This window comes from Muscardinus avellanarius (assembly GCF_963383645.1).
Source record: "Muscardinus avellanarius genome assembly, chromosome: 22".
NCBI lineage: Eukaryota > Metazoa > Chordata > Mammalia > Rodentia > Gliridae > Muscardinus > Muscardinus avellanarius.
Window position 1 is genome coordinate 11,380,016 of NC_137808.1, and position 12,169 is coordinate 11,392,184.

General features: G+C 35.9%; 1 protein-coding gene across 1 annotated transcript in view; it reads right to left on the minus strand.

Moving 5' to 3' along the window:
* CNTN3 (contactin 3) overlaps nucleotides 1-12,169 on the minus strand; it is a gene marked incomplete at both ends in the record, with an annotated part of 208,780 nt that overhangs the window by 47,448 nt on the left and 149,163 nt on the right. Inside the window, 2 exons of the mRNA XM_080718026.1 lie at nucleotides 2,534-2,709; nucleotides 3,987-4,114. Of these exons, the coding sequence (XP_080574152.1) occupies nucleotides 2,534-2,709; nucleotides 3,987-4,114 (304 nt within the window). The remainder of the gene's footprint in view (nucleotides 1-2,533; nucleotides 2,710-3,986; nucleotides 4,115-12,169) is intronic.

Below are 12,169 nucleotides of genomic sequence, written 5' to 3' on the forward strand. Positions count from 1 at the left end.
TCTTATAGAAAGCAGCAATCTAGTTCAGCCTTTGAGCATTTCTCTGTGGTTGTGAGTTGCATATTAGAGTCAAACTGCTTTGGATGGTCAGTCTTTCAGTTCATGTTTATTAACATGAGCAAAGGCAGAGGGTAATTGTAGTGGATGAAATATTACCAACATCTTAGGACCCAGGTGATTTATCACAAATATAATGATCTACATTATAAGACTAAGGTAACTCTTATTTTTAATTGAATTTTTTTTAAACAATGGTACTGTACACTGAACCCAAGTGCATTCTACCTTTGAGATATATATAACCCCAGACCATTTCTTTTTATATTTTTGTGGGGCTAGGAATTGAACCCAGCAGCATTATACCTCCAAGCAACATCCCCAACCCTCACTATTTTATTTTATTTTTTATTTTGAAACAGGGTCTCACTATGTTGCTCAGGGCCTCTTAAGTTGCTGAGGCTGGCCTTGAACATGTGATCCTTTTGTCACAGCCTCCCAAGTACTGATATTACTGGTACATACCACCATACCCACCTCAAGAATATTTTTGGCCTGGCTCCCAGCCCTTTTTAATACTTTTTAATCTTGAAACAAGTTCTAGTTAAATTACTGAGGGCTTTTCTAAGTTTCTGAGGCTGGCTTTGAATCTGAAATTTTCCTGTCTCAGCCTCAAGTACTGGGATTATAGCTGTTTGCCATAGGGCCAGGTTTTGAAATGATTTATTTCAAAATAAAAATTAGAATAAAGTCTTGGGTTAGAGGAGAACCACTTTCTGGGCTGCATAAAGGGTATTCACAGAAGGAACATTCCAGCCTTTCATCCCTTCCAAGCCTCTGCCCAGGAAGGTGGAGTTGCCTGAGGCTCTGGGTATAGAGTGTAGAGCCAGTTCCCATGGCGACAGAATAAACCAGTAATACTCTTTTTAAAAAGCAATAAAAGAAATTATTAAAAAATGCTACGGGTTTGTAGCAATTGACAATATTCTCAAAGCCTTGAATCAAGAAGTACAACCAGAAAGCCAGTATTTCTAAAACTAATAAAAGAAAACAGACAGTACTAAAACTATACTTAACTATAGCTATGTATATAACATCTCAACTTTCTATTTTCTTTAACAATTCTTCCTCCTCTCCACATTAGCTTTCTTGGATTGACATAAAAAAGTAACAAGTGAGTGGCTTGAAACCACAGACATGCATCTTCTCGGGATCCTGGGAACAGAAGCCCGAAGCTGAGGTGTTGCTAGAGCCCCTCACACTTTAGAAGTTCCAAGCGGGGCTTCCGCCTTGCCTTGCCCAGCTTTTGGTAGCCCTAGGCTTTCCTTGGCTGGTGATGGCATCACTCCGTTATGATACATCACCCAACCCCCTCTCCTCTGTTTCTGTGTTCTCTTCTCAGTGTCTCTGTGTCCAAATTGCCTTCCTTTTATAAGGACACCAGCTACATTGAGTAAAGGCCACCCTTCACCAGAGTGACCTCATCTTAATTTAACTAATGATTCTATAGGGACCCTATTTCCAAAGAAGGTCACATTCTGAGGCACTGAGCATTAGAATTTTTGCAAGGGCATGATTACTTTAAGCTGCATGTAATCTTAATACATTACTATACCTACATATCCATGAACATCTATTTAATAAGAAAGCCTTGCTGAACATACAGTCGAGCTTAGTTTTCTGCTTCTGAGTACCCCCAGAATCCAGGCTTGACATCTTGCCATACAGTATGAAGCTAGCCCTGAGGCAAATGCAACAAGTCTTTAAAAAGATTGGCTTTCTCTTTTGGATTCACATATACGCACCCAGAGGTGACCTGACTGCCAGTTCCGGTGGCTGTCTAACACTGAGCTTCTTCTCAACCATTCTCCAAGTATTCATTTTTCCTTGAAGTCCTTAAATTTTTCGAATATGGAACCATTGTAAATGAGAAGATACAATGGAACTGAGCATTGGAGAAGGTTTGGGTTGCGGGGAGACACACAGAACTGGGATTGAATTCCCACTAATTCTCAGTGACTGAAAAATTTAAAAGTATTTTCAAATCCTCATTCTGTGCTCCTGTAAGAAAAAGTATCTTATGCTAATGTCCAGTGTAGTGGCAAGAATTACTTGGGACAAAGCACCTACACTGAACTAATAACTGGAACAAAACACCTGGATGAAATTCTAAGCAAATGTAAGAGACTCCTACTTCATCATAAATACGATCCTGTTGAAAGTAATTATTTGTATAAGAAGACTTTTCCTTCCATGGTGCATCAGCCACAAAACTGTCATGAAGAACAGAACTTAATATAAATGTAACATGTATCGATTTTAATTAAAATAACAGGTTGAAGTAAGTGTGTTCAGTGTCTATTAATTAAAAAAACAAAATTATATTAAAACAGAACTGAGAGACCAGGTTCACTCACTGAACAGACATTTCAAGAGCATCGCCTATGTGCCAGTTTTTTTTTTTTTTTTTTTTAAGCAGGTGATATGTCAAAGACACACACAATAGAAAAAGCAAGAGAAAAGTGCCATAACTTACCCCACCAACTTTCTCAAAGTGAGATCCATCTTTCTTAAAATCTGCCAGGACCCCATTGAAGTACCAGGTAAACATAATGTCTAGTAGTGGGTCATGCTGCACCTGGCAGGGCAAAATGACGCTCTCGCCCACTGACACATCCATGTTAGATGGCGCCAAAGTTATCCTTGTTGGTTCTATTGGAGAAAATGATAAGTACAACGTTAGCATTTCTGTTGTGATACAAACATTTGTACAGAAAGATTACTCATCTACTTATGGTGTGTATGTTAGCATGTCCTTAGGTATGCACATGCATTTATGTAATTAAAATGCTTTGAGGCTAAAATAGACATGTTGATGTAGAACTGTATTTCACTGGATCCACAATTTTTTGTTAAAGAAATTAAGATATTAGAGTTTACAAAATATATAAGAGTTTAAAATTTAGGGTCATTTGCAAATGAGAGAATACTACAAGGTCATTTGCAAATGAGAGCATACCAATAAACAACAATTTATTGGAGTTTGGAAATCCCAAACTCCATTTCAATGTGGTTTGTTTTGCGAAATACAGTGGTAGAGACCAAAACTTCTGTGTTTTCACCAACTCCCAGTAATGGACAAATATTTTACTATAAAGATGAAAATATATTCAAACCTTTGATGTTTCAGGGATTTGAAAGGCTAAATAAATGATGCTTAGATTAGGTGCCTATATTAAAATGTTTTAGAATAGGACCCTACATTAGAATATTAATTGATATCTATTTCTGCTACTGCAAATGTGCCATCTGCACATCCTTATTCTCTGTTATCAATACAGACTTCCATATCTAATAAGTTAAACTTAGTTTTATCCCATTTTCCCAGTGCCATTCTCCATGGCTTTGCAGTATGTGTCATCCTCAGGATGGAATGTAAAGGAAAATACACTAAGAGCTTTTTGCATGTATATTTCTATCACATTGAATATTATTAAAATATATGCTTGCAATGCACTAGAATAATAACAAAAAGATTCATTCCTTAATATAATCTGCAATCATTTAATTAAATTGCCTTTTTAGCCCTGTACTGTCAGGCTCTTGTCCTCTTGATCCACCTGTCCTATGATATGGAGGGTTATTTCATGAGCTAAAACATTCCTAAAAAAGACAAACTATAATGGAAAAGCAAAAGTGTATCCCAAAGATCTGACATAATAGGAGAGCATAAAATAAAAGGATTGACAGCATATGCTATTTGTAATTTTTATTGTTTGTTATCCCAACACTAATTAATATGTACCATGAGGTACACTGTGCTGTACTAAAGAAATATTAAGTAGTGTTCCCTGGCCCATCACTTGTTAAAATTACACAAGCTCACATACAAGCTCTTTTGCATTTTGTGCAAAGAACATACAGTCTCATTAGCCATAATAATGTGTCATAAAATCTATGCCCAGGTAAGCAAATCAGAATATGCCCACCTGTAACAACCAAGTGTGTTGTGCCATTTGCTTTTCCAAACTGGTTTTCTGCAGTACAGGTGTAGCTACCAGCATCAGCCTTAGTGACATTACCTATTTTGAGTCCTCCATCTTGTAATAAAGAAATCCTGAAGGAAACGGAAGTTAGATCAATAAATGTATAATAGCAATTTCCCCAAATAAATAACTTTTTTAAAACAACAAACTGCCTTAATATAACACCTGTAAGGTATGGTTAATGGATCTTTAGCTTTCTGGAAATAAATTAAAACACATAGCTGAACGTGAAAGAACGTTCTACCATGTTGAACTTTGTGTGATATTTTTATGCCGCATTACTTAACAGCATTACTTAACAGCATTACTTAGCATTACAACTAATTTTTGGAATGTCCTTATAAACAGTGAATTATTTTCCAAAAATATGTATTGCAGTAGATCACTCATAAGTTAGCTTTGAAGTTTGGAGAAAATAAAGAGATAAAATTATTTATCTTAAATCTGAAACAAGATATAATAAACGTCACATTTGACTTAATAAAAATTAAAATTTGCAAAAAGCAGAAACAAAAATAAAAAACCCGTACAAACAGAACATTCATGTAGCCACCTATGAGTGACTGCAAAGATTTGGAACAACTCATTGAACATTACTTTAGAGCTTTTAAATATATGCTTAACTACTGAAGGTTTCAGCATCGATTTGATTAAGGAGATATGAGTGTCATATATATAATAGATACTAAGAGAGTCCCTAGGATTAAAATGTAAGCAAGAGAGAAAGTCTCCAGTTTTTGTAGAAATAATATTCTACCAAGAGGCATAGATAATAAGCTATTAAATTAATATAAAAAGTTCAGAGACTTGAGAAGTAGTCAGAAGGAAAGAGACAGGGTGATATGGTTGAGAGTAAAATTACTTTAGGACCCATTTCAGGATAAAGGGTCTGAGAAGATCCTCTTAGAAGATGTATCATGCACACAAAGAAAAAAGAATGAGGAAAGGTTAATTTCTCAGTAGTCAGATCCCTGCATCTCTATGGCTCATTTTGCCTACTTGTAACTATATTCCTTAATTTCTAAAATCATTACTGCTTATGCTATGTATTTAACCCTTAGAATGCCTTTCATCTTTTATGAATAATTTTTTTCAAAAAAGCTATTCATCTTGTAATCCCAGCATTTAGGAGGCTGAGACAGGAGGATTGTAGTTCATGGACAACCTCAATTACTTAGTGAGGCCCTTTGAAATCTGTTTTAAAATACAGAATAAAAATAGGATTGGGGGTGTAGTTTGGAGGTAGAATGGCCCTGGGTTCCATCTCCAGTTACCCTGCCAACATACACACACACGCGCATGCACACACACACACACACACACACACACACACACACACACACTTAGCATAAAAGGTGTTCATTATCCTAGATACTCGGTCTAGATATCAATGAATGATTACTATTCATGTGGTATTTTTCCTAACTATATCACTGTAGGTTTAAGGTAAAAGAATATGAGAACAATGACATTGAAAGTGGATCAAGGAATAAGAGCACTGTATTTAAATTTGGGAAACTACATGTAAAGATTAAAAATTTTAAGACTTTTAAAAATAGATAATGTAATTGAGTTATGTCTGATTTTCCCCATGATTCCTACCATTTTGTTGAGTGTAAAATGAGAGCCACTGATTATTTCAAATAGGTAACCAAAGTGCTTTACAAGGTGGGCACTGGAACACATTGCCTGTAATCCCAGTACTTGAGAGGCTGAGACAGAAGGATCACAGCTTCTAAGTCAGCCTCAGCAACTTAGTGAGATCTCATTTCCAAATTAAAAAAAAAAATTAGAGCTGGAAGTGTAGTTCGGAGGCAGAATGCCCCCCTAGTTCAATATTAATTATGACAAAAAAAGAAAAAAGTTAAACTTAAATTTGAACTTCTGATTTGGGTACCACAGAAGAGAGTTAGGTATTTTCAGTTATGTCTTCATGGTATGAATTAGCACATTTCCATTACCAAAATAGAAATATCTGGAATTCTGGGAGAACCAAAAGTCTTTTGGTGCATTTGGTTTATTAGCTGTGACCTGGCACACTAGTCTTCATGACTGTGTGGAAAGGAGGAACCAATTCTACGGCAAGGGCTAGCATCTGAGGGCTAACACAAGGAATCCAAAACAAATATACAAGATCTCAAAGAATGTAAACTCTGTGTGTTTCATAAAAAATATCTTGAGCTAATTGGATATTTTCTTCTTAAATTGGTTCTTCCAGTAAGTTCTAAGAGGCCCACAGGGCATTTCACACAACATAAAAATAAACAATATTCAGTAAATGGATGGAGTAATTGTTTCTCCACAGAAACCCTTCAATAACCCATGCTTCCCTACAGAGATCCGAAGTGAAAATTTTATACCACTTCACTATAAATGAAATTGCTTTCTAAGCTTTCTGGGAGCGGGGTTTTTTTTTTTTTTTCTACAAACAGTTGAGCTGAAAATCGGAATAGATAACCATAAGTGACTCTAGTCTTGGCACATAAAATTTCAATGAAGATTTATACAATTAACATTCAGAAATATGGCATTCTTGTTTGTTAGAGAAACGTGCAATTTAAATCACTGTGGCATTTTAATTTCTTGATCAGTTTTATAAAATACCTTTACGTGTACCTTTTTATTGGTCTTTGTTCTTGCAGCAAGAGGTAAATTATCTCTCTTAACTGGGCAATCTATGGTTAGTTTGGGATAAGTCAGCATAATTATTCTAAGCTACACTAATGGTCTGAGCCATAATTCTGTAAAGGTATTGAATTTATAACTTTTAAAACACTCTGTTTGTTCAGAAAGTATCCTGTTGTCTAGGCAACAGTGACCCATACTTAAGGATGACATTTAAGCACCCATAATAACACAGTATGTTTCAGAATGGGAAAGGTGTAGTATATTCTGTACGCAAAGCTCGAGTTCTGAAAATACATACTATTTCCCTTTGCCTGTGTTTTGAATATTACGGTAATTTATTAAGCTTGGATTGCCACACACTGCAAACTGTGCACTGTTCCAGGAAGCACATCACAGTGGAGATGAGATCACATGAGATCTTAATGATTAAACCGCTGTACAGAAAAATAACAGTGCTATTTTGGAGGGTATTTTCTGAGTCCCTAGTCTAAGAGATGGATGCTTACAATTAGCTGTTAGGAGAAAAGTACTCACAAGGCATATATTATAGGATAAACAATGACAGTTAAGAAAAGCAAATATATATTGATGAAGATACATGAGAAAAGGAACGTCAGGAAAAAAGAGGAGACAGTATTTCTCCTCACGGTCAACTGCTCTGGACCCCGACTGCTCAACAAAATAAGTTTCCTCATGAGTTGAAAGACAACCTGCAGATAGTGTTTAGGAGGTACTATCAGATTTTTCATTATTGTACTATACCACTTTGGCCTTTCATCTTATCAATCCAACAGTGTTAGCATAGTTACCCATTTCAAAATCTCCCAGGAATGAGGAAACAGAAGGGAGACAATTCAGCAGTTAATTATCCTATCCTTGAGTAAGCACCAGGCTAATAATAAATGGCACAGTTTTGCTGGATGTATACATTCCAAAGAGCAGTTACCCATGGTCTTAGAAAAGACAGAGCTTGGCTTTATTCAACAGCCTGGAGAAAGACACAAAATTCAGATCCGTTAACAAGTTTTTCCATATTTAACGAGAAAATCAACATTAAAGGAATATATACTTCACTCCTACTATATCATTTCAAAGCCTATTATCTTATACATGTGTTTGAAATAATTCATTTTTGTGTTAGTGCCTCAATTGTTTATGTTTTTCTGCCTTCAGTATTGAGTGTTGAATTCAGGGGAATTGTGCCACCAAGTTACACCATCAATCATTTTTAATTTTTGTTTTGGAACAAGATTTCACGAAAGTCCTAAGGGTCTTCTTAGATTTCTGAGGCTGACCTTGAACCTGTGATCCTCCTGTCTCAGCCTCCCAACTACTGGGATTTCAGTTGTATGTCACCATTCATATCATTTTCTTTTTAAAATGGACTCAAACCTATTAAACAAAAGCCCCCTAAAAGGAAATTCACAGTCTAAATGATTATGTAAAAACTGATCACCTAATTAATTTATGAGGCTCAGGTAATAATTAATTTGAAACAGGTACATCTTCATATAAAAGAATATCTGCAAAAACAGGGATGCTCATATATATGTGGTAATAACACAAATGAAAAAAGGCAGACAAATGAAATAATTATTTGATGGCAAAAGCACAATACATACACACATATATATGCATATGCATATTTATTTTCTATAAATAAATATATACAGATTTATTTTGAAACAGGTTTCAGTAATAATAGCCTTGAATCTATGGTACACTGCCTCAGTCTCTCAAGTACTAGGATTATAGGCATGGACTACCATATCTGGCTTGATGGCCTACATATTAAAGAAAAACTTCAAAGTCACGTAATTATTAAGACTCAACAGGCCTCAATACTGAACACTATTCTTTTCTGCCTCAGAGAAATATTCATGAGAAAATCCATGAAAATCAAAGAGGAAAATTCAGCTTTGTTGCTTAATGTGTCTATAAAGCTGATGCAGAACTTCTCAGGTGACCAACAAGGATTTTCTGATACTTCCTACCAGAATCATGCAGACTCAACTTCCCTGGAGAAACTCATGAACAACCATGGGGACTTACTGTAAAACCAAGTCTTTACTACATAATAGATGGAAAAGTTAAGACATATGCATTCTTTACTATTCAAAGAGAACATTACATCAGGGTTTTCCATTGAAATTCAAGAATCATATACTTTCTCTAGGAATGGGGTGAAGAAAATCACAAATGTAACCTACAGAATAGAAGCCCTGGAATTAAAGTTACGTCCAACAATAATGCTCAAGAGCAAAAGCCTCATGGTATCCAAATACTTTTAAGGAACTTATTCAATTTCAAGGGGTCTATAAAAGTCAGGCATGGAGATGCACACCTGTAATCTCAGTACTAGGGAGCCTGAGACATGAGGGTCACAGGTTCAGCGCTAGCCTCAGCAACTAACCAAGACTCTCAGTAACCTAGCATGACCTTGTGTCAGAAAACAAATCAACAAAAGATACGGGGGTATACCTGCGGTGTAGAATGCCCCTGAGCTTAATACCCAGCAACGCCTCCCCACACACAAGTTGGTCTAGAAGGAGCTGAATTATTTTTGCTTCCCAGCATTATTTTTTTAAGGGGGGGGGGGCATCCGTGATGTTTTTCTGGGGGCTTCTCTTCCTCTCTTGTATGTAGTCTTTAATCCTATTACCCTGTCCCATCTCAGCCAAGGGATCATGAATCAGGAATCATGGTGCCCTGCCCCATCCTAGTCAAGAGGTAGCCATTTTACTTATTGGGCACCAGTTACCTGGAGGACTTGTTAAAATATGCACTGCTGGTCCTACCACTAGAATAGGCTGGGGATGGACCTAGGACTTTGCACCTCTAACAATTTGCCAGGTGTTGTGGGTACTGCTGGACTGAGGCCTACACTTTGAAGAACAGTATTCCAGCTATATCTACTAGACCCTCTCTTTTCAAAATATGATTTTTGACAGAAAGATAAATATGATTAGTTCATTCATGCTAGCATTGGTCCTGACAAGACAGCAAAAGCCAGTGGCCAGGATTTCTGGAGCCAGCCAATTTCATAACCATTTCCAAATCAGGCTCTGTAACTTATTTAATAATACTGTGCAATATCCTTAAATTAATTCTATGACACAGTTTCCAAATCCGTAAAGGACACAAGATACCAAAAAATTGTGTTTTGTATACAGTGTTTTTTATCCAATAAACATTTGCTTTTTGACATAGATGAAGAGTTCAGAAACAACTTTCTAGACAGAGAGGGCAAGGTTTAATCATAAATCAAGAGTGTCCAACAGACACCTACCCTGCAACTGGATCCTTGTGAGGCAGAAGAGTTTTGCCCCACTATTACAGTTTCAAGGTCCCCTCTTTTGTAGAGATTCATCCATATGTAAGGGGCTCATTTGCAATTTTATACAGGGGTTTTCTAACTTGTCTAGGACACAAAGTTGTTGGAGCACTGGAGAAATCTTGAAGTCCCTCCTTCTCTGTAGAATAAAGTGTGTGCAGACATATATAAAAGTTTTGCTATAACTGAGGATGGAATGAGTCTTCTAAGATTCTACGGGTATGAGGTCAGAAACCCCTGATAACAATTCAACTCATTCACTGAGGCAGAAATATGTTTAGTCTTGTCTTAGATTCAGTGTTAGCCTTCTAAGAAGTGTCTCATAAAGCCTTTATTCTATGACATCTGTGTATATTTAATAGTTAACTTCCCAAAATTTTTCTTGCATGAAAAAAGGGTGTTAATGAGGCTTAACTCAAGTAAATCAGTTCTGGGTCATACCTTTGTTCACACAACAAATCTGGTTCCAGTCTGTTCTAAGAGAAAAGTCTCAGTAACAACTCAAATTCTCTATTCCCTCTTGATACAGAGGTGATCAGCATCTACTCAAACATAGGTTCTAGTGAACCACCACATTTTTAGTAAGATGGTATAAACTTTAATATCAGTCCAGTTAGCTCTGAGGGTGAGGCTCTTCATTAGCATGCCAGCACTTTCTTGATGCTGAACATGCACTTGAAATAATTCCTTTATGAAGCTTATTAAAATCATAAATGCAAAAAAATCACAGAAAGTTATCTAATAGAAATGTGGACTATGTATCCTTCAACAGCCTTGAGTCCTTATGCCCCCTGCGGTACTGGCGATTGAACACAGGGTCTTGTACATGGTAAGCAAGAGTTCTATCACTGAGCTATGTCCCCATCCCCTAGGGGCTTTTATAATACGTGTATTTCTCTTTGGACTGCAAGAAGAAAAATATTATTTGATAACATTTTGTTTAAAAATTGCTGAGTGATAATACTATATTATTCAGAATTCATTTCTAAGTATCCACTGGATTTAGATATAACACATACACATATTTCTTGGTCTAGTAAGAATTGCAGATACCCTCATCAAATGGTTTCATTTAATTTTATGGGGACTAAGGATTGTTAATCAGCAGTATTTTTCTCTGTTTATTTGTTGGCACACAGCTCTGAGCCAAATTGTGGACTTCAACCAAGGAATCCATCTATTGGCATATGCTCTATGAACTAACCTCAGACATTCGTCCTACAAGTATTACTTTGAATGCACAGTATGAACCCCACTCTCTAATAAGCAATAAAGATTCCCCGGTAAGGATTTATGTTATCCTGTTGAAACTTATAGTCCAGGCAACAGGAACCCTAGCATATGTTTTTCTCTCCAATCTTTTCCTCTCAATGTTCACCCTGTGTGTACTTAAAAAAAACTCTCTAAAATACTTTTTAGAAAGATACATGATATAAAAAATAATTAAAATAGAAGACATAAAGCTATTAAAACCAGACATCTAATATAATAAAACAGTAAATACAGTGATATATAAAGCTTTTTAATTATCTAAACTAGAAAGATATAAAATTTATATCAAACTTTAAACTACTATGCTTTTTCCAGTTAAAGTTAAAAAAAAAACTATGGAAAATAAAGTGCCTAAAATATCTTTATACCAAAGTTAAAAACCTTTTGTTGTTTAGCACTTGAACATTAAAGGTTAGAAAATAATCTCTCTGCTTTTCAAAACAGGATATATTTTTATATATTCTACCTCAATTTTAATTTTTCAAGATTTCACACTCAGAAAGGGTCAGATACTCTTGTCTTCCCACAGAAACTGCCCTAGCAGTGAAATCTACATTAAGACAGAATTAGAAAATCCACAAATAAGATCAAAGAGTAGAAAACAGGTCACAGAGCAAAATGGATTTTTTTCTTTTGAATTTGCTAGGCACTGAGAAATTGACCTCACAGTACAAACTCAGTGGAACTTATATAATAATTGTAAATTATGAATAACTCCTCTTAAAGCATCAGAGTATGGGAAACAGCAATCATCCTTGTCATTTTTCCTGCTTTTCTCTCTTTTATAGAAGTGCAATACAATGGCACCTCATCCAACCATCCATTCAACAGTTCAACCACCAACTTGTCCATCCATCTATACATCCACACATCTATATCTATCTACTCCTGC